General features: G+C 32.9%; 1 protein-coding gene across 1 annotated transcript; it reads right to left on the reverse strand.

Moving 5' to 3' along the window:
* Nucleotides 1–7,591: 7,591 nt before the first annotated feature.
* On the reverse strand, nucleotides 7,592–11,905 carry LOC111988990 (laccase-7). The gene is made up of 6 exons (XM_024020789.2): nucleotides 11,656–11,905; nucleotides 10,848–10,999; nucleotides 9,895–10,139; nucleotides 9,660–9,788; nucleotides 8,503–9,471; nucleotides 7,592–7,943 (listed from the first exon to the last, which is right to left on the reverse strand). The coding sequence occupies exons 1-6, from the start codon at nucleotides 11,743–11,745 to the stop codon at nucleotides 7,813–7,815; spliced, it is 1,716 nt and encodes a 571-aa protein (XP_023876557.2). The 5' UTR covers nucleotides 11,746–11,905; the 3' UTR covers nucleotides 7,592–7,812.
* Between the last annotated feature and the right edge of the window lie 9,137 nt (nucleotides 11,906–21,042).

The following is a 21,042-nucleotide window of genomic DNA, read 5'->3' on the forward strand; positions in this document are numbered from 1 at the left end:
TACTTGCTGAATCTTCTACAACACTTGGAGTATCTGGAGTATTAGGAGATGCAAGCTCTTGTTCAACAATTTCTTGAACTTCCCTGGGCTTGGGAGGAAGAATCTCTTTGTGGAATTCCTCACTAAATTTCTCAGGACCAGAATCTGAAGATTCATCAATAACAACATTTACTGTTTCTATTACCTTCATGGTTTTTTTTGTTGTATACCCAATAAGCCTTGCTTGTAAATGAGTATCCCAAAAATATTCCTTCATCACTTCAGGAGTCAAATTTTCCCACATTCTCTCTATCCTTGAGAATGAAACAAGTACTTCCAAAAATTTTGAAATACTTAACATTTGGCTTCCTTCCCTTCCATAACTCATATGGAGTCTTCTTGGTGGAGTCTAAAATACACCTTATTAACCGTATAACAAGCAATGTTAATGGCTTCTTCCCACAAGTTTCTAGCCACATCATTGTTGTGTAACATGGCTCTAATCATCTCTTGAATAACCCTATTCTTCCTTTCTACTACACCATTCTGTTGAGGAGTAATAGGAGCAGAGAATTCTTGAGATATACCTGATCTCATGCAAAAGGAATCCATATATGAGTTCAAATTCCTTACCATGATCACTTCGAATTCGATCAATCTTTAGGCTCTTTTTATTCTGCAATCCTGTGCACAAGGCTTCAATGTGCTTAGGAGCATCAGACTTGGATCATAGGAGAATGACCCAAGTGTACCTAGTGAAATCGTCTACTACAACCATGATGTATCTCTTTCTACCAAGAGACTCAGTTCTGGTTGGACCTATAAGATCCAGATGTAGTAGCTCCAATGGTCTGGATGGAGTAGATGTCTGAGTGCCCGGATGTTTGGCTTTTGTCTGTTTCTAAAGCCGACATGGTCTACACACCACATTGCTTACTCTACTGAGCTTTGGTATGCCTAAAACTTACTCATGCTTAGATATAATTGAAAGATGTTTGTAACTAGCATGTCCCATCCTTTGGTGCCATAGATCTTCATTTGGTAAACGAATACTATTGCACACAATATCAGCATTAGGAACCAAGCCATAACAATTGTTTAGAGTGCAAACATCACTTATGAGCTTCTTTCTAGACTCATCCATGACAAGGCATTTTCCCTTTGAGAATAGTACCATGAAGTCTTGATCACATATCTGACTTATGCTCAACAAGTTCACTCTCAAACCTTCTACATATAGAAAATTTGCAATGTCTAGCAATCCAGGTAGAGATATGATTCCATTTCCTTTGATCTGTGACTTGCACCCATCACCAAAAGTGACATTACCATGTTTCTTAGACTCAAAAACCTTGAAGAGAGATCGGTCTCCAATCATATGTCTTGAGCAACCGTCGTCGAGGTACCATAAACATGTGTCCATAAGCTTAAATGCAAACTTGATCATGAAGCACACTTCGTGCTTAGATGATAGATTAGTGGGAATGATGTTTTCTCTCATCTGCCTTTTATGAACTAAACCTTTAACTTTCACTCTTTTCAGACAAACTCCTTTGCACATTTTCATTCTGAGATAGTCTAGTTTCTTCTTTGTCAAGCTGAGATCTTTTTCAATAGTCATCATAATAGAATTTAAATAATCATAATAGAATTTAAATAACTTTTAGACTTGCATTTTCTGATACACTCAAACAAGTAGAGATTAGAAAAACAAGATGTATTTAAAAACAAAGATCTCTTCAAGCCGGTTGCAGCCATGACAACAGGGGTCAATGGATCACATAGCAAAGATTTAAAACCTAATCAGAGTGTGTCTGCTCTGATACCACTTGATATGCCAAGAATGTATTGAACCCTTGTGATAAATTAACCAATTAATTAGCCAAGTTAATTAATTAATCAGATTAACATACAATATGCATGGCAGCACAAACAAATCACCAATTAAACTAAATGCAGCAGAAATTAAATTGACATGGGTGATTTGTTTTCGAATGGGGAAAACCAACACGTTAAAAATCCCACCGAGTGATTTTAAGGTCACCACTCCCGAAAATTCACTATTATCACAACAAGCAGTTACAGGTAAAGGAATCTCAGTATCTTATACCAACCTGCAGTTGAACCCTTACACCTATACCCAATTGGACTTGTTCTGTAGTGAAAATCTCTCATTTCAATGCACGACTCCTAGTACGTGACTAACCAATAGATGCACAGATCCTAGTACACAACTTAATCACCAACTTGAGAAGAATGTTGACTGCAAAGTTCTTCAATTCATCTATACGATGAAAATCAAGAAGCTCCTTAGTCACAAAACTCTACGGTGTACAAACACAACAGCTTCTTCAAGAGAAAGATGAACTAGGGCAAATTTTGTTTCTGGTCACAATTTGCATGAACAAGACTTTGCTCTACACTTGTGCAACTGTGCAACCTTTGATGGCCTTCAAAATAATCCTTATATATATGTTTAGGGTTATGAGAAAAAAAAAAGCTAAACACATACCCAGGGATCGGATGAAAATCAACTCTAAAAAACTGGGTTTTATAAACCTCAATAAATGCCATCTATCGAGTTAGTTGTCGAGTCAAGGGCTTCAACAGCTTTTAAACCTCGATAGATGCTAGTTGTCGAGTTTTAAAATCCAACACTTCATTACTTGATTCTTGGATAGACTTGCATGGCTTTAACACTTGAAATTGAATCCTTGTTTCTTGAAGCATTAAACACATCCTAGATCTACCCAATTACAAGTAAAATGTGTTTTGTCAAAAGATTAGTCAATTACATAAAGTAGTGACATAGGTTCTTAACATTGAATCACATATGTCCTAACAAAGAGAGACAATCTTAATAAAATATTGTATTTTATTTTTAACAATTTGTTACAATCAACTAGTTTTTATACAAGTTTATTGTAATTGCAAAAAATTTAACTTTAGTTTCTCCAATAATACATGGTTATTTGGTTCTTTGGTGGTAAAATAGCTTTTTTGTAAAAATACAATCACCATTGTAAATATTTTTATTGTTTTTATTATGTTTTTGGGTTAGATAGTTGCCAATTGGACTAAGTTGTCTAGGCTAATTGGAGAGGAGGGTCTAAGGTTTTAGAAGAGGGTGCCCAACTAAACAATGAAAAATATAATAAATAAATTAATGAAAATTTTGGGGCCAAGGGCCCAAGCCCCTCGGGTCTGTCCTGGTATGTATGAATGTACTCACCTAATAATAGATTTCTCTCTTATTAAAACACCGTTAACTTTTATTTACTAAATATTGGAATTTTGGGCTTGATACTTTAAACAAATAATCACTTATAAAGAACGCAAGGGGAAATTTGAGTCATTCTTGCATTTTTAGCCTTTGTTGCAAAATGTCCCCAACAAATGGTCATGTCAGCATTTAGTATGCCAACAATGCACTCTATTTGCCACATAAGCAATTTTCATTAGTGAGATGACGGTAAGGACCAAAATGAAATGTATTTTTCATTATAGGGAAAAAGTGTGGTAAAATAGAAAAGTATGGACCAAAATGGAAATGGACCCAAAATTTAGGAACCAAAAGTGCATTTACGCAATGATTTTTTTAAGTACTAGGATTTCAGTCTATCTCGGCCCTCCTCACTTGAAGTCTTGGCTCCATCCCTTATTATGCATGCACAAGCTCTCTTAGGAACCTAATATTTCGTATGTTTTCTTTCCTTGAATACATGTTTTGTAATATAACTAGCTGATGAATACCTAACTAAAACTTGCTCTTAGAATCAACCTTAATATTAGGCCACCCACCCATCTTATGTATGCAAGGACAAACCTAGAATTTCAAGCTAGAGGGGCCGGAGTATAAGGGAAAAAAAAAATTACTCCAAATAGGCATCCATATAATTTTGACAAATTATAAATACATAAAATCATTATTTCTTAATATATTAAGATTCAATAATCCACTAGCAAAGACCAAAAAAAAAAAAAAAAACACACACACACACACACACACACAAAAAACATAAAAACACAAATAATATTGTCTTTTAATACTACGCTAGCTAGGATTTTTATTTTTATTTTGAAGTTAGATCATTTACAGTAGGATGCTAAAAAATTTAGCTTTTAGAGCATTCTCATCAGGTGTGCCAAATGCCAAATATTTGGCATTTGGCACACCAAACTCCAAAAAACCTTTCATGAGGTGTTCTATATTCTATAAATTTTGACACACGTGAATAGTACCTGTTAGGTTCTAAGGTCTTAGGATTTTATGTATTTAGAACTCTAATTTGTAATGTTGGCAAACCATGATCAAAACATTGTATTTAGTTTTATTTAGACTTGCTCAAAGTTGGTTTAATATTGTAAAGTTGGAATCGAGTGGCTGCAAGTACTTGGGACTCTCGGCCTGGCTCGATCGATCGAAGAATAGACTCGATCGATCGAAAATCGCACAGGTTGAATTTTCTGCAGAATTTCCAACTCAGCCCTACTTCATTAAACGTTTAGGGTTTTATGTTTTTACCCTAGGTATATAAATAAAACCCTAGCCACGTTTTTGAAGGTTGTCCATATTGTATTGTTGCTCATACATTGCTGTTTTGTGTGAATCTCGTGTGAGATCTTTGAGGAGCTTTCCTTTATACAAAACTTAGGGTTTTCATGGTGGAGATTATTTCAACATCTTGAAGATCATTACTGTTGCAACCATTGGAACTTAAAAGAAAAGCAAGCGGGGAGCTTGTAGCTGATTGAGGAATTCAAGAAAGAAGTAGTCCGTGGATTCGGAGCCTGCGCGTGGTCGTGTCAGGAAGTTCTACTGGTGGGTAGCATTAGGAAGTCGAGCGGGGAGCTTGTAGTCCTTTTGTACGAACTTCAATTCTTTCATAGTGAATTCAGGTTAGCCTTGAGGATCGGTGGGTCAAATCCTCCCAGGTTTTTACCGTGTGGTTTCTGGGTGATCATATCTTGTGTTATTTATTTTCCGCTGCATTATATCTTGATATGATTGTTTGGATTGTTTTAACCTAGAATTACTTAATTTGACTAAGTAACAACTTGGCTAATTAATCTAGGCTACGCAATCTGTGTGTTTAAGGGGTCTAAATTCCTGTCAGTACCGTTCCATTTTTGGAACGGTATGGACAGATGTGTTATAAAAAAATACTTTTTTATTCTATTTCTCTCTCTTCATTTATGACTCTTTCTTCTCTCTCTTTCTTTTCTCTGCCTCACTTCATCTTCTCAATTCACTCTCTTTCTTTCTTTTTTTTCCTTCTTCTTTCTTTCTCTAGAAGTTCCACCTCTCCCTTTTTCTTGCTTTTTTTTCCCCCCTTTTTTCTTTTCTGTCACTTTCTCTACGCATTCTCTATCTTTTTTTTTTCACTGTCACTCTCCTTCTCTGTCTTTTTTTTTTTTCCTCTGCCTAGGTCGTTGCCATTGAGATCGGCTGTCACCGTGGAGTTCAGCCTCACCAATGAGGCCGTCGCCGTGGAGATTCTGATCTCCCTCTTTTTTTTTTCTTTTTTTTTTTTCCTTCAGTTGTGGATTCCATGTGATTGTGATTATGTGTGAGTTGGTTCTTTTTCAAGCTCTTTTTTTTGGGATAGTTTTGTGTTGATTTTGGGGATTTTTTTTTTAAAGTAGTATTGGGTGGTGGTGGCAGTGGCTGGTGGATTTTTGTTGGTGGTGGTGGGTTTTACCTGTGAATGGTGGTGGCGGGCTATGCTTGGGTATGGTGGTTGCGGGTTGTGTTGTGTATCAGTGTATGGTGGGGATTTGTTGAAGGTTTTGAGTTTTTTTTTTTCTCTCTTTTGTTGAGGTTTTTGGATTTGGAATTTGTTGAAGGGTCGGTGATTGTGGTTGTACTTTGTGGCGGTGGTTGCAGCGGTGGTTGTTGTGGCGGTGGTTGTAGCAGTGGTTCTTGGTTGGTGGTGACTGCTGGGGCTGTGTTGGTATATTGTTGGGTTTTGAGTAAATATATTATTTTAATGTGTTGTATATATTATTTTAATGTTTAGAATGAAAAAATAGAACATCTGATAAATGGTATATTGTAAAATGACGTGGTAAAATAGTAAAGTAGACTTTTGATGTGTCAAAATGGCATTTTTTATGAGAGAACTGATGAGAATGCTCTTAGCACCTCAAAAAGCTACTTTATCTATTTTACCACATCATTTTACAATACACCCAATATTAAATGTTCTATATTTTAACCTCTTCATTTAAAATAATATAAAAAACTCATTAAAATAATAAAGGAAGAGAGAGAATTTGAGTTTTTTAATTGAAGGAAGAGAGACAATCTTAATAAAATAATGTATTTTATTTTTAACAATTTGTTACAGTCAACTAGTATTTATACAAATTTACTGTAGTTGCAAAAAATTTAGCTTTAGCTTCTCCAATAATAAATGGTTTTTTGGTTCTTTGGAGTAAAATAGCTTTTTTTGTAAAATTACAATCACCATTGTAAATGTTTTTATTGTTTTTGTTATGTTTTTGGGTTAGATAATTGCTAATTGGACTAAGTTGGCTAGGCTAATTGGAGAGGAGGGTCTAAAGTTTTAGAAGAGGGTGCCCAACTAAACAATGAAAAATATAATAAATAAATAAAAATTTTGGGGCCTTTTTTTTTTTTTCAAGCCATGCACACTATTTGATACAGGACCCTTCAGATCGGACCAAGTTAGTTGTTTGGAAATTGGAATAGATTTTTTGGGTTATTAAAGTATTGGACCTGGACGCCCCTAAATTGTCCGAGCTTCCCTCCCTCAAAGAATAAAAATAAGAATTGCTCGTTCCTCTTGGTAAATATATTTACTCAATAATACATTTTATTATGAGTTCCAATTAACTTAACTCATAAATTTCTAATGGTTGAATTGAAACTCTATTAAAATTAAAATTAAAATAAGTAATGCCTGAAAAATCACTAGATGCTAATTGCATTGATGGCAGTTTCTTCGAATTTTCCCAAGTTAGTTGCATCGTTGACATTTTGATGTGATTGGCCAAATTGAAGCTGAGTTTCATTTTAAAATTGTTTACATGTAAATAAAATAAAGTATCGTACAATTGCATGATCAGGATTCAGGTGAATTCTTTCTCCATCTATTGAAGGAAAAAAAGTGCTAGGCACTCGTTTGAAATCCACCTCTCTCAAATATAACAAGTTTTTTTTTTTTTTGGTGATAATAGGGAATACGACTTAGCGGCTTTTTTTATTTGGGTATGTAATTGACAAGTCTTGTTTGCCCCAAATCTTTTCTTTTCTTTTTCTTTTTTTTCTTTGGTTTTTGTATAATTGGTAATTATACTGTTTTTTTACCCCCAAATAAGAGAACACATTTGGTTTTTTAGGCATGAGAATGTTCTTTTTTTTTTTTTTTTTCGTGTGTTCTTATTTGAGGTTTTCCTTTTTATTGTTTGACAGGGGAATGCATTTTCTTTCTCATGATTCTGAAGCTAAAAATGAGTAGCCCCTCATTCACATGTTTGCTAAACCACTGTATATGACCCATTTCAGCACACTTCAGTGTCCAAACGATGTTACTTTATTTTTCTTCTGTCTGTGTGTGTTTGAGAGAGAGAGAGAGAGATCTTATAATTTCAAAAATAAATACTGATAAGGAACAATATTATTTCACTCAATCAATGTAAATAATTAATACAATAATCAATGTTGAAAAGAATCGATTGATAACTAACTTTATTGGGATTTTTTTTTCAATAAATGAAATCTAAAGCCAAACTGCAAACAATGAAGAATAAAATGTTTGAAAATAAACTATGGTGACACTGCTTGAAAGCCATATCATGGTAAAGCTTCTAGCATCGAGGAAGATCAGCTGGTGGAGGAGGCAGTATAGATGATATAGTTGGTCCATTCTCAACCTCAAAAGCCATGGCAAGTCCCCATGGCAAATGCACGTCCAGATGGCAATGTACCAGCCATATACCTGTAAGTTCAAGTTGTAAGAAACAAGAACAATTTAAAACTTCCAAACCCTATATTGGACTATCACTTTAATTAATATTATCTTGTGCTCCATTATTGAACAAGTGTATGTGATAGGACATACTAAAATAAAGCAATAATTTTGGCTTCAACGTGTTGTGGTAATAGAACAAATGATTAAGTTTAAGTCAAGTGCATTAGTGCACTAGATCCGACACAATTCAAATACGAGTATAAAGACTCGTATCAGGTTTTGTAGACTAATGTACATGCCTAACCCATGTTCAGAAATGTCAATTTATTGAATTTTTTGAAAATGTTATTATTAAAGAGTTAATATCTATTTAGACACCACTTATTACTGAAAACTGAAAACACTATAATAAAATAATTTTTAAACATGTAAATAGTACCGTAGGACCCAGTTTTAAAGTTAAATTTGTATTTTTCTCAAATTACGAGTCCCATAAACAGTATTCATGGACCCACAAAAATGAAACACCCTGAATAGCGCAAAACGCGCTATCCAAACTCACACTTAAGGTCTTAAGAAGACAAACCTGGATTATTTGCTTGGAATCTAATGACAGCCCATCCTCCAACTGGAACAGCAATGGTGTTACGTGTCTGAGGGTTAACGAAGTTGAACTTTCCCTGATCATTAACAGAGTCATAGTTTCCAAACCCTTGAGCCAAAACATGGAAATTGAAACCATGAATGTGAATGGGATGATTCTCAATCCCTACAAACGCTGTGTTTTGCAACACAATCTCCACCGTTGAATTGTACTTCAATGTCTTGACTTTGGTTGCTTTGGGTGCAAAAATCAGTGATCGATCTAAACTGATGTTGGGGTTGGTATAGTCAAACTTCACGGGAGGCTTGTTAGGAAAATCAGTGGTGTAGACCCCACCCACGTCAAAGAAAAAAGCTTGCAACATAGACAACTTGCTAGTACTAGGGATCACAAACGATACGTTGTTCATGCTCGCAGAGAGACTCTGATTAAGTGGGCCTTGACACGTGGCATTCCCAGTCACGTTGGACCCACAAGGTGCCAGATTGAGCCCAGAAGTTATAAACATGTGCTCATCCACTTGACGTGGCACTGGGACCCAGTGTGGCCCATAAGCTAGTCCAGTAAGATTACTGTAAAACTTGTGGGCTGTCAACGTGTCATTGGAAGCAGGTAGGACCGGCATGAGAGGATTTGCTGACGTGGAGCCTTCATAGACGATGATGCCCCTTGTGGTAGTGTTATCAAACGACACGTTCGCAGCACTAGCGTATGGAGTCGCGGCCATGTAATAAGAACCCACGGGTTGATCAGCAGTGACAAGAACATCAGTGGTCTGACCAGGTGCGATCACAACTACGTCGGTCACATATTGTTCCGTGTACGAGGCGTCTATTGCGACAACTGTCAGCTTGTGATTGGCTATCTTGAAGAAAAGCTGGTTATTGAGTGCAGCGTTGATTATGCGTAGCATGTATGTCTTTCCTTCAACCACCTTAAGCTTGTATGTTTCTGATTAGAGTAAGGTAAAACATGTCGCATGAGTGTCTAATCAGATAATGCTTTGATTGATGGTGATTTAAATTATTTTTTTAATGAAGTAATAATAAATTATTATTTATGTGCGTGACGTTAAGAGATATTTTCAAATGAGATATTTAAGATTTAAATTTTTATTCTCTCAATTATTATCAACTCACGTTTTTGAGAGCATGGGTAAAGACTGCCAGGCTTTCCGTTTATTGTGAAAGCATCGGAATTGTTTGGAGCTCCACCGGTAGCAAGTCCCTGGTTCGCGACGTCAATGACATTAGCATTCCACCACTCTCCTACAACCACAGAATTTTAATTTTTTTAAGTGACCTAACACCATTTTTTCAGCCATCTTATTATTTAAATCAATATAGGACAAAGAATTATGTGGGGATGGAATACCTAATAAGATGGGAACTTCCTTGTCGGGCTTAGGGAATGGATGTGAGTGACCAGATTTGGGGTGAATGATGAGTGCACCATAAACTGTTGCACGGAGCCAAGCTGCGTGAGCATGCCACCAAAGCGTTCCCTCTTGACCCGTAATTTTGAATTTATAGGTATAGCTATTTCCAGGAACTATAGGGCATTGAGTTACATATTCAGGCCCGTCAGCCCACCCACTCAATTTTTGAAAGATACCATGCCTACAAGTACAACATTCACCATAAATATAAGCATATCAGAATGATAATAAGAACTAAATTTAAATTTTTGGAAAAATAAGTTGATTCAAAGATTGTGATAATAAGAATAAATCTTGCAATATAAATAAATTATATTGCGTTCGGATGTGTTTTATTGTTGAAAGTAGTATTGAAAAAAGTATGAAAAAATTTTATGTGAAACCGGTCAAAATAAGCTCAAACTAACCCCCCCCTCCCCCCCCCAAACCCAAAAACAAAACTTTTTTGTACTTGTCAAACATACATTTGGATATAGTTTTTTTTTGTTGAAAGTTGATTAATTTATAGTTATATCATGAAAAATGTGAGGTATTAAAAAATTTGTATGTGAACAAATAAGTTAAAATTTTAAAACAAACAAATAATTTCAAACAGACATTGATATTAACATTGCTTGAAGTTTAAACAAAGTTTTTATAACAAGATTTTTTAATGCAGAAGATAGATTTGTAGACAAATACAAATCTTTTGATTTTTGTTGCTGTGAAAAGAAATTAAGAGTTTGAATGAATTAAACAAGTGAAAAACCTATTAAGCAATTGACTACACTAAGGTCATTTTCAAAAGGGGGAAATTTTGGGATTTTTAAAGAAAAAGTTATCTTGTTTACGCTCTCAAAGTCAAACCAATTATATAAGACCAATTATTCTCAATTTGTAAATGATTTACCAATGAATTGTTATATTATAGGGTGACTTATTGAATACATGGACGACAAGGATGTCACCCTCCTGAACGCGTATGGTTGGGCCAGGGAGGCTTCCATTCACTGCAGTTATCACTTGCTCATTGCATAGCCGACGGACAGTAAGGTTTTGCACCTGAAACGAAGGAAAGAAGAAATGTTATAATATGTGGAATTTCAAGTACGTAGATATAATAAGGTTTATGTGTCAAATTAGTTCAATAGTGACAAAACGAGGCTAAAACATTAATATATTTATATTCCCATAGAGGTGAGGGCTGAAGAAGTTAAAGTAATTAACCACCTACTCTTAATTTTAGAAGCAAGAAACTGAGATTATGACATGTAAACTTTGGGCAAGAGTGAGTACCGCACTAAGTCTCACACATATTCCAATTGCAGGCTATCACATCATATAGTAATTGGTTTAAAATAAAAGTAGTATCAAAACGATGTTACTCAATATAAAATATCTATATTTATGAAATATTTTGTATAAAATAAAAATGATATGAATGATGAGTTTATATAAAAATAATATTTATCTAAGTAATACAGGTAATGATAGCTACTATTAAAATTTTTTTGCCTCTAGCATTATTCATGCACGCCTTTTGAGAGTTTGAGTGCAAGAGTGCAATTACTTTTAGTTGATGCATGGAACTACAAAAATTGAGCCATGCATGTTGGAAACTTAAGGCACATCAATTTCTCATTGCACCATCAACCGAACCCAGATTTCTCATAAAGACGAGGATAAATAAATAAAAACAGGTAAAGTAAGTTAATTACATGGAATGAATGTTCAACAATAGCAGCAGAAGCCATTGATGATGCTAAAAGAGCTAAAGCGCACGCTAGCAGAGCCACAAAGCGTGCCATGTTGAAGGGAGGATACAGCTCCAAAGAGATAAATAGACAGAGAGAAGACTTTGAAGTTTCTATTTATATCAGATGAACTTCTTGTTTTGTTGTTCTAAGAACGTGTGCATATAACTTTTTAATAAACTTGTGTATGTGTTCTGTGATATCTAAAAGACAGAAGTCGAGTACTATATATATAGATAGATAGATTGACAAAGCCTTAGGCTTTACAACGATTGCGTGACAAAATAGCTTACAGGTCCCACTGGTATTAATTAAAGCTTTTGAATTGGCATCCCCTTGCGATAGATAGCTGAAACTTCGTTATCTAACTGCTTAAGTTGGCCATCCGAACAACCATTAAAGAAAGCATGTAAAAGTCAGAATCTTGGTTATTCAAGCAATCGATTCTTTGAATGGGAATATTTGACTATAGCTCGATCGAAAGCCCTTTTAGTCCAATATAATCTCTGTTTTTAGCTCTTGTATTTGAAAGGGTAGGTATGCATACGCTGATTTTTACCTTTTCATCATGAGTAGGTAAATTTCCTTGCGGATCATTTTAGAAATTTGATGACCAGTACATTGACCAAGAAGACAAGCTCAGCTTTGCAGAGGACTGAATTTTTCTCGCTTAATCTAAATTTGAATAATTCAATTGGGTTTTTGGTGGTGACTATTAATTGTTGTGAGGTACTAATTAATTAAATAGTAAACAATAGTGCGGTTGGGATTCACTTTAAATTTGGTAAGCAAATGCAAGAAATTGTATTATTATGGTACATAAAAAGTGGTACATATAATTTATATTCTTATTTAGGGAGACTAAGAGTGCATTTATACAAGCTTACCTTGATTAATTTGTTTTGTTTAAAATATCAATTGCATAACATAGATACTCAAATATAATGCTATCAATTGGAGGAGGATATAATACTGAGTTTTTCCCCCTTAACCAGACACATTACATGTGGCACATAGGGATTGATCTCAATTCAAAACGAAATCCTAAATTTAATAAAGAATTAACTATAAATGTCAATTATCAACTTAAATTCAGAATAAAATGAGCTATATGTACTTTCAAGTCTTAACATTTTTTTTTTATTCTCCAAAAAAAAAAAAGTCTAAATTTTTTTTAAAAATAAATAAAATAAAAAGCTAAATATAGTATTGTAGCTTAATTAACACTTTTTGGAGTTTCCAACGAAAATATCTAAGGTTTAAATCCATTCTCTCTATTGTAACTATCAAATTATTAAAAAATAAAGTTTGGTATAGAGTATGCAAATTATTTATTCTTGATTACTCAATTTAGAAAAACAAAATTGTAGTTTTGTTCTTTTATAATATAATTTTGTGATTGTGATGCAATTGATTCATTCAATGTTTATATTTTTCAAATAAGTTATGAGAATAGAGTAATTATGAAAACGAAATTTATACTTAAATTAATAATAAGTTTGGGTAAGAAAATTTGACTTAGTTTCAAATTAATTGGAATTATTTTTAAAATAGATTTAAATAGAATGAGCTAAAAGTAAGCTTAGATAGACTTAAAGTAATTTTAAATGTGCTAGAAGTATTTTTAAAATGAAGGGACATTTGGAAAAAAATAATAGGGTGTCTAAAATCTAACTAGAATGACATACACTTAATACAAAATTATAGTACAATTAAAACCTAATACATAGTCAAAAAATAGGGTCTAGTCTAGAGCCGACTCAACACATTTTAGAGTCAAACACAATTGTAAAATATATTATTCCTTAGTATTTTATAAGTAATACATGAATTTAAAAAAAAAAAAAAAAAAAAAACCTTTTCATATAATTTAATAAATTAATTGGACTTATAAATGTATTAAAAAACTTTTGATTTTAAAATATTGAAACAATCAGTTTCAAAAATTTAGAATAAATATCATAATTTGCATGGTTACTATCTCTCTTAGCAATATTCAGTTTTAGTTAATAGTGGATTTCAGTAATAATTTTGGCTCAAAACTATTAATTCTAATTTTAATTTTGATAGAAAGAGAGAAAGGAATTAAAAGTAAAATTTTCTGGAAGTTGAAAATGTTTACACTCTTAGACTACCACAAATATAGTAAAAATTATTAATAAAATGTTGAATATTCTAAAAGAGCATATTTAAAAATAATTTTTATTTATTAAATTTTTAGGCCTTAATTGAAAAATATCCTTCTTTTATTCTAAATGAGAGTCTTACTTTTTTATTACATTATCATTTTTGTGCAAATACTATAAGAAAAAATATATATAATACATTATATTTTAGGGGTACTTCTTCCATTTGAGGGCCTTGAGCCGCCCCTGGCATAATAAGATCCTTAGATGTGATCCTTTTCTTGTATATTGTCACATCACCTTAAAAAAATTATAAGTTCTTATTTATCTTTGCAAAATTTATTCAGGGCTTTTATTACGTTTATGTGTCAATTCTAATCAAGCTGGAACATTTTTTAGTGACATATTTTGAATGGATGATTTATGTAATATTATGAGAATTTTGTGTCTTCCACAAACCACAAATTTGTTCTAGCTACAAAGTTAATTTTCTTATCTCATCTTTTAAGCTTTTGTCTAGATAAGACTAATTATTAATTAGTGAATGGAATCAGGCAATTAGCTAGTCATTAGTTAGTTACTACTAGTCAGTAGTTCTTTACTGTTACTGACAGTTAGTAGGCTGAAAGATATTAGTTGGTTGGAATTGATTTTATCCATTGTTATGCATTAAAAGGCTAGCTCTAACTCTTGTGTCAGTATCTAAGGACATAATTGTTGATTTTCTCTCTCAGTTTTGCTCTTAATTCCCTCTCTTTAAATAGAATGCTGGTTCCCTCAAAGAACCCTTGATATAGGCACTTAGAACCTGAAGGTTCTTATCAGTGTTATCACCCTATTACGGAAATTATTAGATTTGCTTCAAGAGTTGGTTGTGTAACAACACACAACCTCTTGTTCAAACCGTACTTATATAAATAAATAAAAATATATTTAAAAAAAAAAAAAAAAAAAAGCCCCTATATCAATTCTAATTTCTTTAAAAGGAAGACAACTACTAAAAATAAAAAATAAATAAACCCATTAATAGTATTCTTTATCTTTCAAAACTCTCAATTTAATTACCTTTAAGAGGATTTCTACCCAAACACTAAGATCACCTATTAAGTATATTGGAGTGCTATGTGAAACCACAGAGAGTCAGAGATGATAGAGATGACACGAAATTAAAATGCATTTAAAATCTAAAAACATTTGGTAGCTAATTAAAGTGCAAGTAAAAGGATACTTGATGTAAAATTAGAATGCAATTATAATCTAATTTTATTCTAAATTAAGATTTCACTTTGGTGTAAAGTTATTTATTGAACTTCCATGCGTGCTCAATGTTGTTTAGAAAATACAAAATCCCTTTTGAATATTAGTAGTTGGGTCCCTCTTTTTGCGTCGGTGTCAAACTGTCAATGGAGAACCTCAATTGGAATTGCTATTGTCAGTTGATCTAGAATGTTTGAACAGAATGAAAGATCAATACTAAATTACTAATAACAAATATGGCTTCCCAAATTTCTTACTTTAAAAAAATAAAAAATAAAATAAAATAATGACTTCCCCATTTCTTATACAATATTTCCTTTTCTAATTATTGCGTGTTGGAAGATGGTTGAAGTACAAAAATGTTTGTCCTACAAACAGAAAACAACTTTAAAATCCCATAAAAAAATAAAGAGGAGGATATGTACCATGCAAATACACACTTATCTTTTAAAAGTCGAATTTGTTATTCATTCTTATATCTGTAATCATTCCAAACAAGAATTGGAGGTGGCAAAGATCTGGCCACAATCACCCAATATTTTGCTTCAAAAACTTAACAATAAAAAAATAAAAAATAAAAATTCGAAGATATTGCTTCAACAACTCACCAGTCGTAAAGATGAATTCTGGCTTTGACCAATTAATAAAGAAAAAAATAAAAAAAGTCTGTGCGATCGAGGCAAAAGCTTGATCTGTAGGTGTACGTAGTGGGAGTTTATTGATTAATTACATTAAAAAAATCTTAAGGTTGTTTTCTCCATTTCAAAGGACGCCGCCATGTCGTCTTCAAGTTCGTTATCACCAAAAAAGAAAATAGAAAAAAAAAATCATTATCTTTGTTTTGTCCTTGCTTTTTATAATTTTATTATTATATATGTATTTGTTTCTAGGGTCTGATTTATGTTTGTCTTTAGAACACACGTTAATAATTTATTTTTAAAAGAAATTTATAAAAAATTGAAAAACTATCAAAAAAAATAATTACTTTTTTGGTTATCTATAAAAATTTCTTAAAATAATTTAGTGAAATCGTTGTTAATTTATTTTCTTTCTTTTTTTTTTTTATATTGAATAGTATTTTCTCTTTTTCCTGGTTAAAAAGAAACGTTTTGGAATTGTCTTGGTCGTTACGTGTTAGGTAGTCATTGACTAAAATCTTTTTCGCATCTCTTTTTGTGTCTATTTCTAGAATGTAGATGAGAGCTGGTCGCTTGCCTTGCAGCATCCGCAATAATTAGTTAATTAAAATAAGTTGATAATGCAAATCAGCAAATGAGTCAGAACCGTGTTGTTTTAGAGATTTTTTTACCTCACTCTTTTGTATGTCATATTTTTTTCTGTATTTTATTATTGGTGAAAGGAAAACTAAGTTATTTCTTCATTCATTTTTCATTTTTTAACTTGTTTAAAAGAAAAGGAGAAACAAAACTATATTAGACTTTTTAATATTATTCCTCATTCGGGAAAAAAAAAATACTTTTTTTTTAGTTCCTTACGTGACCTATTAGCTGTAAGTTGAAAAATTTTCCAACACCTATTAGGTCATTTTCAAAAATTTTTTTTTTTTTTTTGGAATAATATTATTGACCGACATTAAATAATGTGATCATTGTACACCTTTAAAATTTTTAAAATATTAAATCTCAACCTTTAAAAGAAACTATATTTATTTGCTTTAACATAGAGGAGGATTTAAGAAATCCAACTTGATCATGGGCACAAAGAATGCTTTATCTAATCTTTTCAATTATCCTTTTTTTTTTTTTTTTTCTTTCTAAGCATTGTTGAATCTTGACAAATCTGCTTCAAATTAAATAGTTGAAATAATTGAACCAAATTTGATTTTAAATCTGCTTCAAATCAAATAGTTGAAATAATTCAACCAAAATTGATTTTAAAATGCGCACATTGTTTGATCCACAGAATTTTTTGTCTTCTTTTATTGTATCTATACTATTTGATTGAAAAATGTTGTACAAAACTACAAATTATAAATAGTTGAACTAATTGCATGAACTAGATTCTAGAATGCATACAATATGAAATATAGTCGATCCTGATATTATATATATTTGAGAAAAATGTGAAGGTAGTGGAGGAATATTGACATATTCGGATACTCCTCTCTTTTTCTCTAAAAAAATAATAATAAATCAATAATTACCTAGAAAGAGGGAGAGAAATTAGTTCAACAGCTTCTTCTTTTACTTTTTCTTTTTCCCACTTAGCTTCCTGGTAGAAAAAGTCATAGTAATTAATTACAGCTTTAATGTCAATGCTTCCACTCTGTTTTGGAAGAAAAAAGAGGCTTTAGAAGATGGAAACACAGCTTCCCCAGTTAATTCTAACATTCATGAATACAAATGATCAAGTCAATAAAAAATTTAAAAGTGAGTCATAGCCTTGATACTAAAAGTATATATGAATAAATTACCTTTAAATGGAAAAATGTACGTACACACGAGGTATTAGAAAATTAGCCGAGAATTGGTAAACCAATTTACTTTCCTGTTAGGCCTACTGATATGAACATTTTATCAAATTTGATGTAGATGGGCTAGCTAGCTCTTAATTAAGTGAAATTAAATTTGAAGTATTTGAAATATTAGCTAGCACACAGACTTTGAGATAAAGAAAATTATTATTAGCTGAATAAGAAGAGATAGGTGTTTCGTGGTCTTCTTTGCAATATCGTTGAAATAAACTAAGGCAGCCGATCGATAATGATAGAATATTTATTGTTCAAAAATAATTGGCCTATTCTTTGTCACTTTCTCATTTATTTTTGTAATTAACTTTGTATGGCGATAGCTTGGTCATTGGTGGCTTGCCTATTAAATTGGAAAATAATCACATAATGAAATACTATATAATTATAAGATAATGAAGTACTTTGAAAACCCACGCACGCAACAATCTTTACTGTGTGGTGGATAAGGAACTAGTCTTATTCTAAAGTGATCAATTTCGCACAAAAGAGTTTGACCTAATCTAAGTCATCATGGTCACTATCAAAAGGGCTGGTTTGTGTGAAACAGTGACTGTCTGTGGTAGCTTAACAAGGAGGTTTTGCGTGTGATCCTTTTTTTTTTTTTTTTTCCTTAAGTGACACTCGTTAACTCAATTGGAGTATTCTACGGTTTCTACCGCACTTTGATAAATAAAAAAGCAGGATACGAAATTGAAAGAGCTTCAAGGAGAAAAATGAAAATTAAAAAGTTGGAAAAAGTAAAAGACAAAGAAATTGGGATTGCCTCTTGATCAAAGTCTTGAAATCTGTAGTAGTTAAAATTAGTAAGTGCATGTTTGATACGCAATAATAGTCTTATAATGAATGATTATTCGTGTGTTAAAAGTATGTGGTTAAATAATTAAATTTAATATATCTCAATAATTTAAGCCTATATAAAGAGAATGATTATTTCTTCTAAATAACTATCATTTTGGAAAAGTTACAAAGAGAATAACCAAATCTCTTGCTAGTATCTTGGGCCACTCTCATGAGATTCCTTTGTATAATAACCTAGTATGTGTGTGATGGGAAGACAAAATTTATATGAGAGAATAGTTAGATACTCGAAAAGTTCTAGATACTCGTATTTGTAATAAATAAATAATAGTTATTATTTCTTGAGGTGTAGTAACTATTCTTTATAGTAGATGTAACAACTTTTCAAATTAACATATTTTACAAAAGTACGAACTTTTCATATCATGTTTTTACGAACTTTTCAAATGTTAACAAGTCAAACATGTGAATAGAAATTGTTATGTTATTCAAGCCTCTACTAGTGCCATTCCTTCCTATGTCATGCAAACTACTCTCTTTCCTACAAGAATTCTTGATAGTTTGGATAGATTGAACAGAAATTTCCTCTGGGGATCTGATGGTAAAAGGAGGAAGATGCATTGGGTGGGCTGGAACAAAGTGACCCGGCTTGTGGTGGAGGGTGGTCTTGGTTTACAAACTGCCAAAGGCAAGAACCTAGCTTATCTAGCTAAGTTGAATTGGAGACTTTTTACTGAAAAGGATGCCCTATGGTCAAAAGTTATGAGGAGCAAGTACCTATCTCCTAGAAGGGCTGCTTCCAATAATGAGAATGCTCTCCCAAGTTCTCGTATTTGGAAAGGAATGAAGAAAGGGATGGAAGTCTTTAAGGAGGGCACAAGATGGAGCCTTGGCCGGGATAGCAATTTAAGATTTTGGTTGGACAATTGGACCTCTTATGGCCCTTTGCGACAGCTTATCCAAGGGCCTCTCAATAGAGGGGAAGAAGAGATGAGAGTTGGGGATATTGCTGCAGTGAATGGTTGGGATTGGGGAAAATATCTATGGTGATACCATTAGCGATTGAGCTAGAGATTCAAGCCATGCCTCATGCCTGTGTTGCTGATAAGGAGGATAGACTTATTTGGGCTGCCACTTCTAATGGGGTTTTTAATCTTAATAGTGCCTATCTCTTGGCAAGCAATCAGAGTAATCATCAAATCTCATTTAATGGTAAATGGATTTTGAAGCTCAAGGTGTTGCCGAGGATCCAATCTTTCATTTGGCTGTGTTCCCATAACAGCTTAGCCACTCGGGAGTGTCTTGCTTCGAGAGGTATCCCTATCTCTATTATTTGTCCTATATGTCAACTAGATTCTGAATCAATCCTTCACCTCCTTAGGGATTGTGGCTTTGCCTCCAATTGTTGGCAAAATTTAGGAATGGGAGAACTCAACTCTGGTTTTTTCTCTATTAATACTAGTGCATGGTTGGAAAAAAATTGCAATTTAGAGAAAAGGACTGGATACCTTCAAATCCCTTGGAACATTTTATTTGCCTTTGGAATATGGATAATATGGCAGCACCGAAACAGGGTGGTTTTCAAAAATCTACCCACTAATCAAGCAATCCATAAAGAAATCATCCAAAGAGCAGCTGAGTATGTTTTTTGTGCTCAGAACATGGTTGCCAGCAAGCTTCGAGTTGAAAAGCGCATCAGATGGGAGAGGCCTCAAAGGGGATGGTTTAAACTTAATACTGATGGTTCTTCGCTAGGCAATCCTGGTATGTCAGGTGGTGGTGGTATTCTCCGAAACGATGCAGGTTTATGGGTTCATGCTTTTTCTAGGCATATTGGAACCACAACAAGTTTCCTAGCTGAACTTTGGGCCTTGAGGGGTGGTCTGATCATGTGTCAAAATTTTCAAATCAATGCTCTAGAAATTGAGTTGGATGCTAAAATTATTGCTAATTTGATGAATGATTCTAGCAATACTAACGCTGTAAATTCTGCTATGGTGGCTGACTGCAGGCTCCTAATTTCCCAAGTTTCGCAAGTTAAAGTGATGCATTGCTACCGGGAAACAAACAGTTGTGCTGATGGTCTTGCTAGAGTAGGAAACAAACAGCTTGATGCTGATATAATGTATTACAATGCCCCCCTCCCTGTTTGCGTGACTGTTATCTTTCGGATTTGTATGGTCTGTATCATGTTAGGATTTGTCCTAACTCTGATGTTGCTGTGCTTCTTTAGTTGAATGAAATTCCCTTTTAACCAAAAAAAAAATATATATATATATATATAGATTACTATTCTATCATAATCTACATTCAGTATACCAAACATGTACTAAACTTTGTAATTTGCACTTGTGCATAACCCAATAGAACTATTATGCTATCCTTTTAGCCCAAAAAAAAAAGTTATTAAAGTATTTTATGAAATAGTTAGTAAAATACAATACGCATAAAATACAATAAATATATGAACGGGTAAAATTTGGAATCTTTTAATAAAAGTATATTTCAAAAATACAAAAACGGAGAAATAACAATATGTGTATATGGTACGGGTATAAAACATTTATGGTATATTTTAAAATTTTGTATAAAAAATATGGAAACTTTTACCATCTATTTTTGTGAGATAAATACAATAAGCTTTGTATTACTGTAATCGAGACCAAATATCCAAAAACA

Source organism: Quercus suber, unplaced genomic scaffold (genome assembly GCF_002906115.3).
Source record: "Quercus suber isolate HL8 unplaced genomic scaffold, Cork oak 2.0 scaffold_113, whole genome shotgun sequence".
Lineage (NCBI taxonomy): Eukaryota > Viridiplantae > Streptophyta > Magnoliopsida > Fagales > Fagaceae > Quercus > Quercus suber.

What these genes read in the sequence shown, in the direction of transcription:
- LOC111988990 (XM_024020789.2), bottom strand. Translation starts at nt 11,745, where the DNA reads ATGGCACGCTTTGTGGCTCTGCTAGCGTGCGCTTTAGCTCTTTTAGCA. An exon ending in TTGTTGAACATTCATTCCAT is followed by an intron (nt 11,000 to 11,655) that starts GTAATTAACTTA and finishes CCTTCGTTTCAG; the next exon opens with GTGCAAAACCTTACTGTCCG. An exon ending in ATTCCAAGCAAATAATCCAG is followed by an intron (nt 7,944 to 8,502) that starts GTTTGTCTTCTT and finishes TTGAACTTACAG; the next exon opens with GTATATGGCTGGTACATTGC.